The sequence below is a fragment of the Battus philenor genome, unplaced genomic scaffold, assembly GCF_028537555.1.
Source record: "Battus philenor isolate CCGP_79_NKW_IND1 unplaced genomic scaffold, ilBatPhil1.0.hap1 SCAF_17, whole genome shotgun sequence".
NCBI classification, from domain to species: Eukaryota; Metazoa; Arthropoda; class Insecta; order Lepidoptera; family Papilionidae; genus Battus; species Battus philenor.
The window spans coordinates 5,705,435-5,724,721 of record NW_027181679.1 but is presented as its reverse complement, the minus strand read 5'-3'; the positions used below and the strand labels follow the sequence as shown (position 1 = coordinate 5,724,721).

The 19,287-nt window shown below is 32.6% G+C and overlaps 1 protein-coding gene across 1 annotated transcript; it reads right to left on the bottom strand.

The window, feature by feature from the left end:
* Nucleotides 1-650: 650 nt before the first annotated feature.
* On the bottom strand, nucleotides 651-17,703 carry LOC137919692 (cystathionine beta-synthase-like). The gene is made up of 11 exons (XM_068762843.1): nucleotides 17,563-17,703; nucleotides 17,290-17,411; nucleotides 17,112-17,218; nucleotides 16,873-17,043; nucleotides 16,420-16,601; nucleotides 12,798-13,037; nucleotides 8,166-8,298; nucleotides 7,258-7,435; nucleotides 6,062-6,196; nucleotides 1,689-1,879; nucleotides 651-1,030 (listed from the first exon to the last, which is right to left on the bottom strand). Exons 2-11 carry the CDS (start codon nucleotides 17,361-17,363, stop codon nucleotides 942-944), a joined length of 1,500 nt encoding a protein of 499 aa, XP_068618944.1. The 5' UTR covers nucleotides 17,364-17,411; nucleotides 17,563-17,703; the 3' UTR covers nucleotides 651-941.
* Between the last annotated feature and the right edge of the window lie 1,584 nt (nucleotides 17,704-19,287).

Below are 19,287 nucleotides of genomic sequence, written 5' to 3'. Positions count from 1 at the left end.
AATAATAGAATTGGTACTGTAATTTTTTAATATATAGTAATTTAAGCTATTGCAGTGTCTGAGACTTAATAAAAAAATGCCAGGCTTTCTCAAACACTACTTTCTAAATTTTGTGAGTATAAGGCAGCAACATTTTTACCATATTCCTAAAACTTGAAAATATGTTAAGATTCGCTCTAACCAAATGGCGCTTTTCTCGTAAAATTTTACTGAATATGGAATATGCAAGTTTTTACAAGTATGTCACTGTGCCTAAAATATCTGCTTACATTGATAGGTAAAACGGAATTAACTTTCGAATTTTTTGCTGTCGAAAGTAGACAAACTTTTTTGGAGTTCCTCTTACAAATTGTGGACTCCCATTTCTTTTGTTGATGCAGGCTTGCATCAAGTTGTGGAGCCTCGGAGGTCCATTTGGACTACTTTAGGTGAGCGGAACAAAAGATTAAGATTCTTAGTAATATCAATAACTTCTTACATAATTACAGCAAGTTACTCTAAATTCACATGACAATGATACTAAATAGACTACGGGACAGAAATATATTTTTCATAAAACTAAATAATGGCATAGGTAGATATAAAGGAATCAGCTCTGTGTCTAATTGCTCTGCAAGCTCCATAATAAAAGGAGGGAAGAAATGAAAGACTTTTTAAATGCGTGTACATTAATAATTATAATATTAAGTTTCATGTCATAAATGCCCAAATACTCTAATTCTTTATAACCCCTGAAATGTAAAACTATAATTTGTACAATTATTTACATATACACATAAGATTTGTAGAGGAAGTTATTTGTGACATTGTTTCTTGCTTAAGTCTAAACATGCATATTTTTGTATAGTAAAAGATACATAAGTACATACAACAACTTATCAATACTGAATGATTAATAATAATTCATAACACCACAGTGCTTTTGTTGGTTTGCTTGTGCATTATGAGTTGATTTTCAAGCTTTTATCGGTAACCAGGTGGAGTAGGTCGTCAGAAGTCAAGATGCCGATGGGCTTTTTTGTGCGGGAAACTAAAAAAAGGAAAAAAATCAATATATGGATGTGGACATGTAGACGTATGCCACTGGATTAAATTTAAATATTATTTGGTGGTTAAGTTCTGAAAAAAATATGTATTATCTTACATACTATGATTAATATATTAACAAGGATTTAGAAGTGATGTAAGAAGGGATTAAAATTAAAAAGTCATAACTCATGCAACTTTGATTTTTGCAATGTCTCAAAAACATTAGGTCCAATACAAATAGATGATCAAGACAATCTTTACATTAGAACTTTATTCTGAAAAACATTAACATTAATAATTGTAAATTGTAGCTTCAGTTGCAATCTAAGCGGGGTAATTGGTATTTACGTTTACTTGATTCGTTTCTTTCATATCCACTATACGAGATTCCATTTCGTACTGGCCATTATTTATATTATAACTCATATTACTAACAGCCTTCTTCAAGTATGTAGAGGATGTAATATACACATAAATTGTACATTCTCTTTGTTATTAAAACACAAATCTATTTTGAAATAGAAGATAGTATAGATTGTGATCCCTTTTTCGGTACTGTTTAATTAAGTAAAAAAATGTATATCTCAATTTTGTTCAGGTTTAAAATATGCTGTCCTCTCAAGCCCAGGAAATCAGACCGAAAAAAAAGAGAAAGTTACCTGATTCAACAATAACCACAAATGGGGAAATGTCAAGTATACGCGACACGTAACCGAGAGTCGGAGCTTGTGTCATGTCCACGGTGTAGTATTTTTTCAAAGTAAATTTGCTCAGGTCTTCAGCTGTCGAGCCTGCCAAGTATGCAATCCGCCGGCGTGCATTGTCAGCAGTAAATACTCCTACTATTGATCTAAAACAAAAAATAAATAAATATAGAGATGTGGTCGCTGGAGACGTGCCGCACAAGATTGATCATAATGGTGATCTTTGGAGGAGGCTTGTGCCTTACCAGTAGACTTCTGTCTGCTGAAAAGAAGTTTCTCAAATATATTAGTATATACAATCATCGTTATCATTTCATTTGTAGGAAGTACACGCGCCATACATTTTAACTTTTGTCAAAATTAACGAAAGTAAATATTTATAGTTTACTTAAAGCTTACCCGCCTACCGAATTGGAAGAGTTCAGTCCTAGCAAGGTATTTAAAAATATTCATTCATTATTTGGCCAGTAACAGACCTATGTATAAATAAATTTAGATATTTTCATGTCCTAGGTTTATTTGTGTCCAAGTGGACGATTGTGTTTATCGACAATCGTCCACTCCTTAAATTTGACATCCTTATTTCACGTTATGTAAAAGGAAGATGATGCTTTCGAGAGGCTTGTTGCTTAGAATAGAATTAGAGGCTAAAAACCTAAAGGAAGCTCTAGAGCAAGGGTGGCCAAGGCTCATTAATCACGGGCCATTTTACAAAATTTGTCATCGCAAGCCGCAATTAAATCGGCTTGAGATACGTAAACTATGCAAAAAAAGTATAAGAAAATTATAGCAATTATACTTATTGAAAACATTTAACAAGGGGTACAAATTAAATGTATGGAATTTATATAAATTAAATTCTCATGATAATAATTCAAAATTTGATAAATACTAGGTGACAGCATTTTTCAGTAATTCTTTAAGACTTTGGTAAGTTAATAGCAGCTAGTGCTTAATTCTCAAGACCTTATTTTAAAAAAATGTAATGACAAAAATTAAGAGGGAGCTCGGGTACATTTTAGTTCAAATAACGGCACGTGGCACGAGCCGTAGGTAGGTCACTTTTGATCTTGGATTATAGTCTCCACACAATCATTGTTAAATGTCCTATGCACGTAATTGCCCTTAACGAAAGAGTTACGGTGGAATATTGTCTGTTCTGAAAAGAGAACACGAAAGAACATAAAATTGCCTCCATGTTGATATGTCTGTAACCATCTGTAAAGTGTAGTTTTTATTTTTAGTGAGGAGTGTTGCCAGCTAGGTTACGGAGACCGGTTGTTGAGATTTATTTACATTAATGACAAGTCTTTTTTAATTCTGCATCAGCAACTGTATAAGACTCTTGTCTTAGATCTTTCTGTGGATCCTGTTTAGTTTTTGTTAATTGAAATTAAGAAAAATGCCGTATTGGCCGGATGGAAATGTACACGGGTGTTACACAAATAACCAAAACTAAACGTTTATAAAGACATGTGCACGTTGTTTACAGTGATTACTATTACATATGAATATTGCTGTAAATAAACAATTCATAATATTTTCTGTGCGAATTTAAATTCGAAATTTTCATTAAAATTCTATAAACGAACCTCATGATGATGTCAATTATTTCTGAAATTAACGTTTTCGACAACCATGTTCATTTTGCGAGCCCGGCGGTGAACAATTCACAAGGAACAGCGTTGATACGAAAACGAACAAAATTAAAAACAGAAGCAAGAAAATCATTACATTTGTACAATGTAATGATTTTCCAATGGAAATTTTAATTCCTTATATTTCATTTGATATTACTAAAATTTGGAAATTTGACGTTAAAATGTTGACATTGAAGTACCATCGACAAATGCGTTGCTCAAAGGGGTAAGAATTATTTTGTACTAATTAAGATATAAAGTCGCCTTTGTATATATTTATCTTGTGTTTAATCGGAATTTTGTGTAGTTCCTTATTTAACATTAGTTGTAATTTTAATCAATTTTAACAAGGCGTATGTTTATTTTAAAGTCTATAGTGAACAAAAAAAGTAATAATACACTTATTTTATAAAGAGTTTCAAAATAGTGTTTATATTCGGAGGATTGATTAAAAAGTTGGTTTACAGTGTTCGCTGTTCATATAATATACATTAATGGTGCAGTATTTCAAAACACATGACTTAGGATTTTCTTAAAATGATATCGAGTTTCTTTTTTTCTTTTCTGCCGAAAAGATGGCAACGATGACCGGTCTTGCGCTGCCCGCATACAGCGACTTCCCGCGACCGTAACGATCTATATCGTCGGTCCACCTCCATAGGTATGGGGGATTATTAATTATTTTATCTGTCGAATGGATGACAACACGGTACAGTGCATAAATTTATTTATGCATTCTTGATTCATGTTTTATTTTAATAAATTAATATATAAATACATATAATATGTAGATAAATATAACTTATTAACAATAAATATATAAAAAATATCAATTTATCTCTGCCAAGACCTATTTAATTTACTAAAATGACTAAAAATGATATATTTAACGTCTGACATTTAAACAATTCTTAATTGACGCAAACAATAAGCCATTCAAATGTTGATTGAACGCAAATATTTTCAATGTCGTAAAATATTTATTGTATATTGTATCCGCGGAAAAATCATAAATCGTTGGGTGAACTACCATTTACAATTTTTACAAAATAATACTTGAATGATATATTTTATATCGTTTCGAATCGAGTTTGATTTACTAATGTAAGAACCTTCAACAAAAGACACGAGTCATATAATACAATGAAGTATCATTTTTATAATTTACATCGTGACGTGTTTTTCAAATGAAGAATGCAGATATAGAAACATATGAGAGAAAACAAATAATAATTCTTAATGATATTGTTTAAACTTAGAAATTTAAAAATGAGAGCAGAGTACAGTTAATCGGTAGAGGACTAATACTTGCGATGGTAGGTCGGAGGTTCGATTCCAGGGGTACAATCTTAAATGATTCACTCTGTTCATTAATTATACAGGATTGCCAACCCGCCAGCAAAGCGTGGCGATTATTATTATAGATATCATTGGGAAAAGCTAATGCCTCGCAACGGGCGTCTTTAGAGTGAAACGTCGACATTTACTTACATTTGAATAAATAATCCATACCTTGTATAAAACTAGATATGTACAAAAATATCAATCCATACTATACAGAACTAAAAATAAATATTTTGTGTTCTGATGATCAGTTCCAGTGCAAGCAGTTAAAACAGTACTACCGCTACTTGTAAATATGAACATAATATTTTTATTTTAGTACTGCCGTGGTAATTGCCTAAAGCATTTAGGACAAGAGACTTGTTAACAGTATATTACAAATTCTGTTTCCAAGTGCAATTAGTAATAAATGACCAACAAATTACGACTATTACAATAAAGCCCCAGTTAATCTGTCTGTCTACGTTTAAAAAAATCATTTATGTTTTCATATCTAGTTATTTTTGGTTAAGAAATTACGGAAACAGCTTAGACAGATGAGCTAGTGTTTTGAATAATTAATCCATATGTTATGTATATAACAATGTATTGAAATGTCTATGCTAAAATTGTATCGTACAAGCCAGTCAAGTTAAGGTCTTTCATTGACACAACTCCGTGAAGCGTCCGACTTGGGAACTTAGGACCATTACGGTCTCTCGGTAAAATAAACAGTCTATGAATCCAAGATGAGGCTCCCTAAGGAGCTCCCGATCCTATTACTATGAAGATGTCTGGGTTAAACGCCTTTGCGCTTTGGCATGTATTTATATATAAATATATTGTTGTGGCGTTTCTTTTTGCTTGCTTGCTGCCTACAGATTAGTGTCAAAAATAAAATAAATAAATAATAAGTTGACGATCAATAACAGTGGTTTCAATTTTGAATAATTTAATCTCATCTTTATTTTTTAAATTAATAGCAATAACATATATTTAACAATTGAATCCCGTATTGGTATCGAATAAGTTATGATTAAAACTCGCATATATGTATATTTTTTTTAACAAACTCCATACGTTAAGATCTCCATTTGTTTCTTAGTTTGTTGTTCTCAGTGAAAAAAAAGGAACCAAAAAGAAGTGAAACCATAAACTTATACATATCATTTGAAAGTATATGAACTTTAAAGTAAATAATAATGCGAAAATTGTATTCACATCATTTAGATGAAAATAATTGTGAAAATAAGTTGAGACTTTTCACTGTACGTCAGTTTAGTAAATCTAAATTATCGCGCTAATCATCGCAGGTTAGGTCTTTCGTTAGAATTGCCGATATAAATGTGTGTTAAAGCAACTTACCCATCGTCGTCTACTACGCCAATAGCGGGCGCCGCCGACCTCTTGAGAGCGACCAGGGCTTCAGAGGTGGTCGCGTTGTGCGATACGGTTGTGATCGGTTGAAACACGTCCTTTGTAATTAAAACATCCCACCATCTGTCAACACACAATTATTATATAATATGCATCACGTCAGTTCGGATAAATATGTGTTTTTAAATGGGAACAAAACTTAATACTTCATCGTTTACGTATTTGTATGTTGTATCGATAATGCTTTATATTTTTATATCTAATCGAAATCATCGCAAAAGTAAAATCGATGTTAAATATCGATCAGTATGAATGGCTTCATTCATTAATCAAAATTTTATCATCTAATGTAAGAAGCGCTTAATTTGATAGAATCTAAAATCAGATAGTGCTGTCCTTTGATGGCATATTTCAACATCAACACGCTACGAGGATTACAAATGCGCTCCGATTTGAAAAAGGCCCACAATAAACCCGGACGGGTTTTCTGTGGTTACTTTTACTATTTGAGTAATTCATTCCCATGCGTTATTATCACTTAAAATCCCTCGCACTATAACAAGATTTTACTTAGTAAACTTTGTTTATTACATAGTAATTCAAAAAAATTAAAATTGTATTGTAATACCGTAAACATGTACCCACAAGAAGAAAATAATTTTAAATAGCTTGACTTTGACGGTGTATGGATAAATTATAAAATCTTTACACTTATAACCTAAATTAGAGAATGCAAAATTACATTATGACATTCCCAAGTATAATTGGTTGTTCAATTACATTGTCTCTGATAAAATTGAGTGTAGTATTGAATTAGTGTTAGATATACGAGATATATAATGGATAGTACGAAAATTATGCATCAAAATGGGAATTTATATATAAACATTTATTGCGGAAAATAAATCGACGATAGAAGGCATCTTTGTTAATTGCACTAAGATAGCTAGACAGTTGAAATTATTATTTAAATTATGAAATTAGCTGAAGTTGTCTAGTGTTTCCGCTATATAACAACATATAAACGCTATTTTTAATTATGATATCGCAGATTATGCACTCAAAAACTAAGTTGCTTTAATAACCGTTAAAAAGCTATCGTTCGTTGATTGCTGTTACTATATGAAACCTTATCTGTGAGCGTAACTGGCGTGTAATATAAAAAATTAGCATTGTTTACTTACGGCAATTTATCTTGCTTGGCAACGGGTTTGAAATCTCGCGCCTCCATCCACTGGTCGGAAATGAACTTGGTCATGTAGTTCCGTATGTTGTCCGGCAATATGACCACACACTTCTGACCCGGCTTGAGGCACTTGGCCGCTTGTGTCGCTGCCCACATTATAGCACCGCTGCTGCCGCCTTGATTATTCAAAAAATTACAATTTTTTTAGTTTTATTCGTTTCCTTTAAGTAATTATGTCATTCAATTATACATGCTTTGCTATGAACTGTTAATTATGGTTAAAAAAATTTAAGTTCACGGACGCATGCAATGCTAAATCTCTTTACAGTAAGCCCGAGGGCTCTTTGGAGAGCTTCGACTCGGACACATTATTATTTGGGAGGCCGTCACACTCTCAGGCACATCGGTAAAGCTTCATAGAGTGGTCACCCAGCGCAACTTTCGATTGGAGACTTCGGCTTGGTATATTATTTGTATACGAAAAAGCAAAACCTCGGTTCGATCGGTTGTCAAATCAAACTAAGCTGTAGGCTCATTCATCAACTTCATCTTAATCGTAAGAAACCTACTTCTGAACATAGGCCTCTCACATTCTAAAAGAATCGGTTGAAAGCTGCCTGCATTCGGTGTCTTCCAACTGCGTTAACTAGGTCATCTGTCCGCTTTGTGGGTGGATGCCCTGCGTTTGCCAGTTTTTGGTATTTACTCTAAAAGGTCCCTTGCAGCTATCCGTTCTGCGCGTTAATTGACGTGCTCACTGCCAACCCGCTGGGCTACGTCGGTTAAGTTCATTTGTCTACCAATCTCATTTCTGATTAGACATCGTCGGGAAAACCCGAACATTCACTATCACAGTTTAATAATGAAATAATTCCTTAGAGATAATAATAAAAAATACGAACTCACCGCAAAGCAATCCTTCCTCCTTTATAAGGCGACGGGACATGTTTAGTGACTCCTTATCGGCGGTCTTGACCCACCTGTCAATCACTTTCCTGTCTAAAACTTTTGGTAGGAAGTCGTAGCCAATACCTTCCACCTGTTGACAAGAGAAATGTCGTTTGTAAAATAAAAAACGAAGCGGATTTTCATTATCATTTCATACGTAGGACGACCACTGTTGAACATAGCTCTTCCCTATAGTTTTACAGAAGCGGTTGGAAGGTGCCTGCATCTACCATTTCATTTACGACGACCGTAATAAGACCATCTGCCCACTTGCCGCTCCGTGGTCTCATTCGTACAACCTTTTTGTCCAACAGCCATCCATTTCGCGTTCTATATGGCCTTAACACAGTCACTTCAATTTATCTGTGTGCTGGGTTATGCCGGTTACATATTTAGAACAATTTTTTAATTTATTTATAACTATCTCAACCGTTTCCATTTACAATCAATAACAACAATATGTCTTTAATTGTAATTATACTCATGTTAATTTTACTAGATGGTCACGATATTTTTTATATAATTAAAATCAGTGTTTTTATTAAAATATCAAGCGATAAATGTTTCGGCATATGCCGATAATAAAAACAAAACCGTAACGGTTATCAAGTCGACGTCACGCATCACGAAATATCTATTTGTTGTGTGGTCATTTCTCAGCTATGGATTATCAGTGAGCGGTGGATATCAATACACATTATTGCTTTGGTTGAAAATACATTCTCATGTCGGTTAGAGACAGGAATCATAGGCTCAACTGATGGAAAGAGATTTTCTTCTCCATTACAAGATGGTGCTTACTCAAGAAACTTTTCTCTATTTATTTTTTTTAAATTTTAAACTAAAATTGACTGACTTACTTGGATATTTTCTAAGATAGGACTACGTCATTCATAAATATATTATATTTTGCCTATATGTCTTAACGTTTTATTTTTTGTTTATGTAAAAAGATTTAAAAATGTTGTGCACATTTGTCATTCTTGTATAGCTTCGGCACTAGTTTTAAGATTTGTTGTAAAGTTTATCGTAATTAGTTTATGTTTACTTTGATGCACCTTTAAAAAATATATATTAAAAAATCTATTTGTCCGTGATTTTTTATGGCTTCTTTGTTTATTTAAAATGAAGCCTTTTTAAGAAATTAAGGTCAAGGGCTACCTCGGTAGTTTCAAGTCGCTTTTCGAGTCGCAGACTGATGGTTTAAGAAGTGAAAAGGCTTCGCGGCCCCGCGAACAACGCGAATTAGGCTGTTTTTGAAACCTTTTTAGTATTCCAATACGATGGAACCCGTACCCGCTAACACCGAACTTGACGTCGATTGTTTGTTATTATAAGATCCTTCAAATAATTTTTAATATCAACTGCCTTCGCCAACATGAATAATAAATGCTACGTCTCATTACTCGAGCGATTTTATAAAGCTACCGAAATCGCTTTACCGCCTTTCAAGAAAGTAACGAGGCGGGAGTCCCAGAAAAAAAGGTGGATAATTTATTACTACAAGTTTACAACAATGGTAACAAGAAAATTGTGATTAGGCCCTTACCGATTTTATTTCTTGAATGAAATTAATGCAATAAAAGATTTCCCCTCAAGTGATAAAGGTACATTATCAAACGTTTTTATATATTACAGATATAAAAATATTATAGATAAATATAATATTATATACAAATCTTAAAATTTAAGTATACAAAAAAACTATAAATCTAGCATAATTTAGGTCAATGACGACATCACACCAACACAAACTAGATGAAGCTGAAATGCCAACAGACAAACAATATTTTCAGATGACAAAATTTTAGCGCTAACAAAGTAACTAATTACTCTTAAACAGATCAATGTCTTACGCGATACCCTTTATCGAATTATACCAATATTTACTTACCATTATTAATAACAAAAAGTAACCTATTTATATATATATAAATATATAATTTTTTTATCTATGTACTGATTCATCACGACTCAATCTCTGAAACCAGAAGGTTTTGAGACTTGAGATTGGATAAGAATATTCATTTAGGCGAGTAGATGTTAGCTGGGATTGGATAATACGAATTTTCACCCGCAGGAGCATCGAGGGGGAGTTTATTAAGTTCGCGAAGCAGGCGGTGGACAGCTAGCTATTAATAAACTGCTGCAAAAGGCACTAAAATTAATTTAAATCATTATTTTATTATATTAAAGGACGCATGTTTGTAATCTTTTTAGAGGATTATCTATGTTGACGTCATTAAGACGTCACTGCTTAACTCTAATCAAATTAAGAAAAATTTTACACAATGCAACCACATGTTGGTTCGTGATGCAAAATCAATTTTTTATGATATGAATACAATTGACGTATATGTGTTAATATCAAACTCAACTCAAGGACGCCTTCGTTAATGCGATAAAAACTGTGTAAACACTTATTTAAATCGATTCGTATTCCGGAGCTACGAGAATAATCTGATCAGGAATTATTATTTCATCGATGTAAGGTTTTTTATATAAAATTTTTGAACGGTTCTCAGACCTATACAGGGTGATTGATCATAGCTGTAAAAAGCTTTAAAGGGGTGAATGTATATAGCTCTAAAGTAAGGGCGTGTTACCTTTTTAATCAACGGCCAATTTAAATTTAATTTTTTTAGCATGTTTACTCCTCACCCCCAATCTTAAGTGATCACTGAATTATATCACATTAATTTAATTTTTTGCTATGGAAAACTACAATAATAGGGAATACTACAATAATTAATTTCTATGTGTAATATTCGCATTTTGAAAACTTCTATCTATATGATCATTACGTTATTTATTCTATCTAAAATCATTTATTTATGTAAAGCGTACCTTATATTAATTAAGAACAAATACGCCATATTTCACACCTTTAAAACTTATCTGAACCTAATTACCTAATTCACTCTACGCGACTGACTCACTAGGTAGAGTCGTAGAGAGAGTTTAGTTAAGGACTAAGTTTTATTGGCATTCTATTATGGAAATTAAAAATAATATTTTCCTTATTCTTTTCAGGCCATAGAGACCCTCTGCAAGGCATAGGCTTTCCCCACAGTTCGCCACGATGACTGGTCCTGCGCAACCCGAAAGCCATTATTAATAGTGAAATAGTTTGAATTGTGGAAACATTACAATGTAACATATATCTATTAAGCTCTATATAAAACGGTTTTAATGTAACGGTGTCAAAACAATGTATTTTATTTTACTTTAGCCGTCACCTGCCCGCTCCGAGTAGCCCGCACTGCCTTTTGTGCACTCACGAACGCCTCCTCAATCCCACTTGCGGGTGGAATTGACAGATAGAGAGTTATCTCTACTCGACGAAAGAAATATTCCTACCAAATTACATATCTTATGATTCTAGAAATTATTAAGACTCAGTACATATGCGGAAATGCGACTAAAGTATATTTATCTCAAATATTAAAACGCGGAACTGCAAATAAACATTCAATAATTTACAATAATGTACTAATTTATACTACAAAGCAGTATTATCCTTTCCGATAAATTACATCGATGGATTAAAATAGTAAACGAACTTGAAGGTCTCCAGACTTCACTTCCTGCATACCAAACATAGTAGGATTACAATTACAATTCCTCTATGTATATATCGAATAATTTAATTGTCGCACATATGCAACACGAATAACGTCGGAGAAAGATTGGTGTAGCAACCAGTAAGCCATTGCGGCAATCATTCAGTCGAATCTAATTTTCTATTGACACTCAACTACAACATATTGTTTACTAATCGAAAATACAGTCTTTATCTAGAAAGTACTTCAAGATGTCCACAAATAAGTTTAATACAAATATTGATATTTTAACATTTCGCCTATTCAAGAATATTGTTTTCGTTATTATAAAATTATTGATATAATTGATTAGATATTGATTATAGTAAAGGATAAAAAATCGAGTTAAATAAATTCTGACGATTTCTTTAATACTTTGTTTTATCATAAATTAATAAGATAATTATTGATTTCAATTGCACGATGCAAAAATCTACTAAGCACTATATCAATGAATGATTTAAAGATTAAACATATTATAAAGATAATTAAAATGGCTTTACGAGTTAACATCTCAATTGAAATCAATTTTTTATTTGATTTTTTTTCTTTTCTAATAAAACATTTTTTTCTAAAACGATGTCTGAATAAATCAAAATTATTTGTCTCTAGAATCTGCCTAAGATAAATAAAAAATATTCAAGAAAGGTAGAAAAATCTCCTACGAAGAGACAAAAATGTGATAAATGCGAGAAAAATGGTAAAAACGATACTGTTATTTTAACGAACAAACCATAGAGGTTTGTACGTTAAAATGTTTGACGACGTCATTACGTATTGCAGTGTAATCAAACAAAAAAGATAGTGTAACGTAACAATGAAAACATAATCACATTATTACTAAAGCTAGCACTGCAGGAATTAGAATAGTTATTAAGTAATCGTTTCTATTATTAATAATATCTATAAATTAAATGATCACTCTAAAATGAACAGCATTGGCAAAACGAAATCCGCGGAAGCTAATACGGTAATAAGAAAAATTTACCTCGTACATGCTGACATCGCTTTTGTTAATTTCTTCGGGCTCAGCCAAAACAGAGCCTAAAGGATCGACACCCACAACGATACATTTCGGGCAGCGCTCTTTAATCTTGTGTCCGATGCCCGACACCGTGCCGCATGTGCCAGCACCGATAACCACCATATCCACATCATCGTCCAGCGACCAGAGAATTTCCTCCGCCGTTCCATCGTAATGCGCCAATGGATTACACACATTGTTGTACTGTTGATGCAAAGAAGAATTATTTTATTTATTTATACTTGCAACAAAATTAACAATATACTTGTATGTAATAACTACTAATTGAAATGTCGATGATAGGCAATTACAACATGCATAAAAAACACTAAAAAATAAGTACCAAATAAACGAGAGAAATATTTATTTTATATCGCTAATGAAATTTTTTCCCTATGTCATGTCTGGGAACAGCTTGAAGAACAGCACCACTACGTTCTGTTTCTTCCTGAGATCAGTCTGCGATCAGGTAACCCCACAACTTCGTCGCTATTTAAGGCACAAAGCGGCGACAGGAGCCCAGAGGACCTAAATGGCCCTAAACTTCGAGAGTGGTAGAACGTGGGAACCCACTTAACAATTTTCCAAGAAAACCAACCCTCCTTATGGAGTCTATCTGTGAAGGTCACGACCCTCAGAAATGAAGATTACGACATGAGAATTAACAAATTGCTTGTCTTTTTTGCGTTTTACATGATGTGCCATTATGAGGTACACTTGTGTGTTTTTAAATAACTCCTTACAACTAAAGCTTAAGGAGTACAACTCCGTGACTTTGTTCCAGGAGTACGGGAGCCACTAGTCACACATGTAATGTCAATATGTAGATCGTACGAGAATTGATTCCAAACAAAGTCACATCATAGGCATTTTATATGTCTTAATTATTCAAGATATTTAAAAATGGAAAACTTGGTTTATCTTTATTTAACATCACGTGTAGAAAATACCTTGTATTATAAAACGGTTATTATTAAACGGGGTTAAGGTCATCCAGAGAGGAATGGAGAGGGGAATGAGGATATCTGCAGAAGAACCAAGGACACAGACGTAGCTCGAAGAATTGCTCGTCTAAAGGCGTCTAACTCAATGGCCATTGACACCGAAAGGTTCTCTAATGGCGAGAACGACCCGGTAGACGCGACGTAGATAGGTCCCCAGCTAAGTGGACCGACGACATACTCGTATTTACGCTCATTGGAAGTTGGCAGGTAATTTTTTGGGGGAAGCCTAAACCATGCAGTAGGTTTTTATTGGCTGAAAATAATAAGGGAAGAAACTCGCGTGATGTTTAGACAGATTTTAATTAACATTTTTTATATACTATATTTTGCACAGTTGATATTTAACACATTTTTATAGGATTCATATTAAATCGTTCTATTATTTATTTACTGGGACCTACAATACACTTAATAATTCCAGTTTCAAAGCGTTTAATATGATTTGCATATAAATGTACCAGTATAAACAGTTGTAGTTTTATGAAGATTTAATTCTAATCGCGTATTATATGCAATGCACGCCATGTCCTTTATAGAACGAGTTCTATGCAACAAAGTTAACTCAATATTCTCACACATTATGCCGGAAATGACTGAATTACTGCATAATACAAAAGTAACATGTTAGTAATGTTTTTAACATTATTCTTTTAGTGATATTAAAAAGAAAAAAAAAATACGACAAAATGTATACAAGTATATATATCAATTATCAAATGTGAGACTAAATGCAAAACTCAAAAAATGCCATTATAGAGTTTTACATTAATTCTGATATTTTTTATTTGTCGTTAAGGTGCGTGTAAAAACAATAAAGGTGAAGAAAAATAGTAACAACAACACCTAGTCAGTGTCTCTGTCAAAAATTTGACGACAATCAGAGAGACAGAAAAAGACCTTTTTTGTATGTAAACATTGTTTATTATTAAGATATTAAATCATTAAATAAAGTTCTGACCTATTTCATTATTTTATGAATTAGATTTAATTTTTTTTAATTGGACTGCAACAGGCAAATAATCTTAATACCAACAAGTAGTTAGTCGGTGCAGCGACGACAAAATATATGAGATGAAGCTCCATACATTTTGCGCGGATATTACGTGTTTATTCCATAATTATAAATCGGCGTGTTTTCCAATTATGGCTTATAGTATGAACTTTATAGAATATTGTAGAAGTAAGGTAACGGTTAATAAGTGTTTTACCATAGTCTCATTGGTTCGATCTCCGACCAAGGTTTATAAACCATCTCAGAAAACACCGATAGGTAGCCAGTATTTGTTAAATCCAGGACTTTAAGATATTGTAATGCATGTTAAATAAATAAATAAATATACTATATATTCAATCAGCCAGCCTACCAACTGAGTCTAGCAGAGATCGAACAATCAAATGTTTATTTGTCCAATGTTAGGATAAGATACAATGGAGGCGGCTTCTATTAGGTATTAATAGATTTATTAACAAAATGTACCATTTTCAGAGTTTTTTACGTTATGTGAATGATCTAAATTAATGTAAGCACGTGTTATTCGTCACATGCGTGCATTCACTTATTGAGATTTTTCGGTACAAAAGTGCTCTCCATATTAAGCCAACGGTTAATCATTAAAATATTTATCCAGGAATCCGATCTTTGCCCAAAACAATAACGAGAGGCCTCGTGTTTATTAGAAAGCTATTAATAGATTGGTTAACAAAAGAAACTACTAAGAGCCCCTTATGTACGTACGTGCACGCAAAATTGCAATTGATAAGAATGTAGTTCATCCAGCTCGCACAAATAGGTGGCTATCTGACTCACGGCCATTTACATCGTCGGGATTTTATCGACACCAAAGCGCTCTTTATAATAAGCCAACACTAGGCAACAAAAATATATCAAATATACACCACAATCAGCCAAATGAAAAATCGTGAACAAGTCAAAAGTACAAAAAGATACGAAATTTTGGTATTAATGTATCCATTAGTCCACAATAAGAGCGAGCAACTATTTCTTATATGATTTTAGGAAGGTCAAATGATAAAAAGCCAAAATTTAAATAACTAGTAAACACCAAACAGTCAATAGCCAATTTGTTGAATCAGCAACAAAGAATAAACATAATTGAAAAGTTAATTGGTAAATAATAAAACAAAAACTTTTATTTACTTCTATTTAAGCTGATGCCTTCTACAAAAGTAATAGATTTTTTTTTTTAATATTAATGTGTTGAGATGAAAAGTTTATTTAATATATATAAGATATACTAACAATTTGCATAAATTAAATATACATGGCATTGATATTCTCTTTATCCTATTATTGAAACTAAATAAATGTACAACTGTAATATTTATCACAATATGTTAATAAATCTCATAACTGAATCATTAAGATAATTTTAACAGTTAATAAAAAATATTATGATTTCATTACTATAATAAGTTGATTTTAAAATGGTTTTTATAAACATTGTATGTGATAAAGAATTGTCTAAATGATTAATCAAATGTAAAAAATTTCAACAAGTTATGACATAGTTTTTTTGAATTATCAAGCAATAATAATTACATAAAATACTTAAATCACATACCTGGTCTAACATAACAGCATTTGGAATTTCTTTAGAGAGTCGATGGGCAACCATAAGATTGCTGTCAGGGTCATGAGATGCTGCTTCCGTAGGAGTACGGATAATCTCTGCTCCCAAGGCCAACAAAGTGTTTACTTTCTCATCTGACATTTTTTCTGGTAAGACAATGATACATCTGTATCCTGTTGAAAAAAAATGATAGTTACAATAAATTGACAAATAATTTGACCTAAATATTTTCAAACTCTAATGAATGAAACTTGTGATAGAAAACTTGTAGCAAATTTTAGTAAATAAGTAAAAATTCCAGAGATATGTGTATATTTTTGAGTAGGCTTTTTTATATGAAACTTGATTTCTAACAGTAGGAACATTTCAAAACATTGAAAATAATGTTAACATTACAAGGCTAAGGACAGGAACGTATGAATGCATGTTAAACAAATTAGTTACCTCTGACAGCCGCAGCAAGGGCCAACCCAATACCAGTGTTTCCTGAAGTAGGTTCAATAATAACAGATTTTCCTGGCACTAATATACATTTTTCTTCTGCATCCAATACCATTCTGTAGGCAATTCGATCTTTTATTGACCCACCAGGATTCAGGAACTCACATTTTGCAACTGAAATTGATAATTATATTTAGTAAATCGCTTTTGCATTCCCACAGTTTATTAATACAAAAACTTACACATGTCACACAGTAATCCATCCTGTTTCGGAATTTTATTCAATTTTACCAGTGGCGTGTTTCCGATCAAATGCAGGACATCTGGCTGTAATTTTTGGTTTCGGTCCCTGGAATAAAAATCCATTTTTAATTCGGATATAAACTTTACTGTAAAAAAACAAAATATGTTTTAACTTACAATGCCTTAATAATATGCGGCATGTCTTTAAGATCGAAGTATTCCAAAGAACCATTTGATGTACCGTTTTGCATTTTTGCGTGTTTATTTTTTCATACAAAAACTAAGAAGTATTTTTAAATCTGGAAAAAAATATTCATCATTCATATTGATCGTTCAATATTTAATTTAAATTTAAAATAAATTTCCCCTAATAAATGTTGTAAGGCAAACACATTTTCTAAAATAAACAGTGTAAAGGATTAGCAGAAATAAAATATTTGAAAAACTCACAACAATTGCACGTCAACAATACGTTAGCGACAGAAGAGGTGTAATTTATTACTTTAACCACATACGACTTTATTTCTCGCCGTCTTATCGAGGACTGATTATTTGTAAAGTTATTATTCACGCTAATCTTACAGTTTACATTAAACAGCATGTGCGTTGACAAAATAAGGTTAAGTTTATGTCAAATTTCAAAACAGATGGTGACACAGATTATACGATTTACCTATTCTGTGCCTAAGAAATGAGTTTGCTTACATTCAGTTACTCATAATCTTAATCTTATTACGTCACTTCCTTTAAACGTCCAGGGGTGTAGGTGTTTCTTTATACTATTGTACGAAGAATTAATTCCTTAAATTATTCGTGATATATCTATACATAAATTTAATAACAGCAGATAAAGACGAGCGCTTCCTGTCGTCAAGAATGTATCAGTCTTATACGAACACATCGTTATATTTTTATCGTATTTTTAATACACAGTGTGCATCTGTTGATGATGTAATTCGCGAACTATAATAGTAAGGTACAGTCTATAAGCAATAGGCTATTACTGTGCTGACTCAATACAGGTTTTCATATTCAACTAAATTAGACAAAAAATAGCTACTGATTGTACTAAGGTTCGGCCCTCTCGGGCACACTGGAGCCGGATAATAGACGCATATTGACTGAGAGTATATGTCCAGGTTCACCGGGGACTCATGCGCTCGGTCAAGTAAGTGCTTCGCTACTAGAATCTGTACATGCTACAAAGGCGGGAGGTAGACGGAAGGTACGACGGCATACACAACGGAAATTTCTTCCCGGATACCGTATAAGCCTATCGCGTACTCCGGAGAATCCAGCTGGCTACGTGTCAGGTTCAGATATTAACGGGAATCTCCGAGTACCTGTAGAGGTTAAATCTCAAGGAGAGTCCCTCGTGCATCTGTGATCCGGAAGTGGACCAGACCATGGTACACGTCGTCCTCCATTCAGATTCCTAGGTCGAGATGGGAAGAAAGATAAAAAGAGCAAGCATCTGATGGGCGACGTCAATCTGCGCCATACATTCCTTGAGTATTGTAAAAAAATCTGTTATATGAAATGAGAAATTGTGATCAGGGAATGTAGAAGAGTGAAGAAAGGAAATATGGAAGATTTGCAAATAAAAAACATAGAACATGTGAAGGACAAAATGAAGGCAATAAAAGATATTGTGAAGGAAAGAAGGAGTATGTAAATAAAAGTAAAAGCAACACAAACAACTGATTTACGTAACCCATAACGTAATTTCCCTGTCTCACACATGGCAGAGGGAACGAAAGATCCGCAAAACAAGCACCATTTATACAAAAAAATACTACTTATAAAGTCACTGTTAGTCTAAATGACTTCATGTCATAAAAATAACAAAAAAAGCGGTTCAACCTTAAATTTCAATAAATATCAACAATGAAAGAACTCTAATCTTCTAGAAAATATATTATGTAACAGTTCTTTACAAACGTAAATGTTTTTGTATTAAAGTTCTTCCAATTTACGCAGTAAACTATTTCATGGTAATATTATTTCATTCCTTTTCCTATTATAAAAAAAATAAAATCAAGTTTATGCCATTCACTTAAATTAAATATTTTTATTAAAATGATAAAATCTGTAGTGGTAATAAAAGCCAAAACGATTTTTAAATACATATAATTAATAAGAACAACACTTATTCATGATATCGGAAGTATACAA

Bases quoted from the DNA above. Each gene is read 5' to 3' on its own strand.
- LOC137919692 (XM_068762843.1), bottom strand. From the start codon at position 17,363: ATGCAAAACGGTACATCAAATGGTTCTTTGGAATACTTCGATCTTAAA. The intron at 16,602-16,872 runs GTAACTAATTTG...TTTTTTCAACAG, and splicing joins CCTTGCTGCGGCTGTCAGAG to GATACAGATGTATCATTGTC. The intron at 1,031-1,688 runs GTAACTTTCTCT...TCCTTTTTTTAG, and splicing joins TGTGGTTATTGTTGAATCAG to TTTCCCGCACAAAAAAGCCC.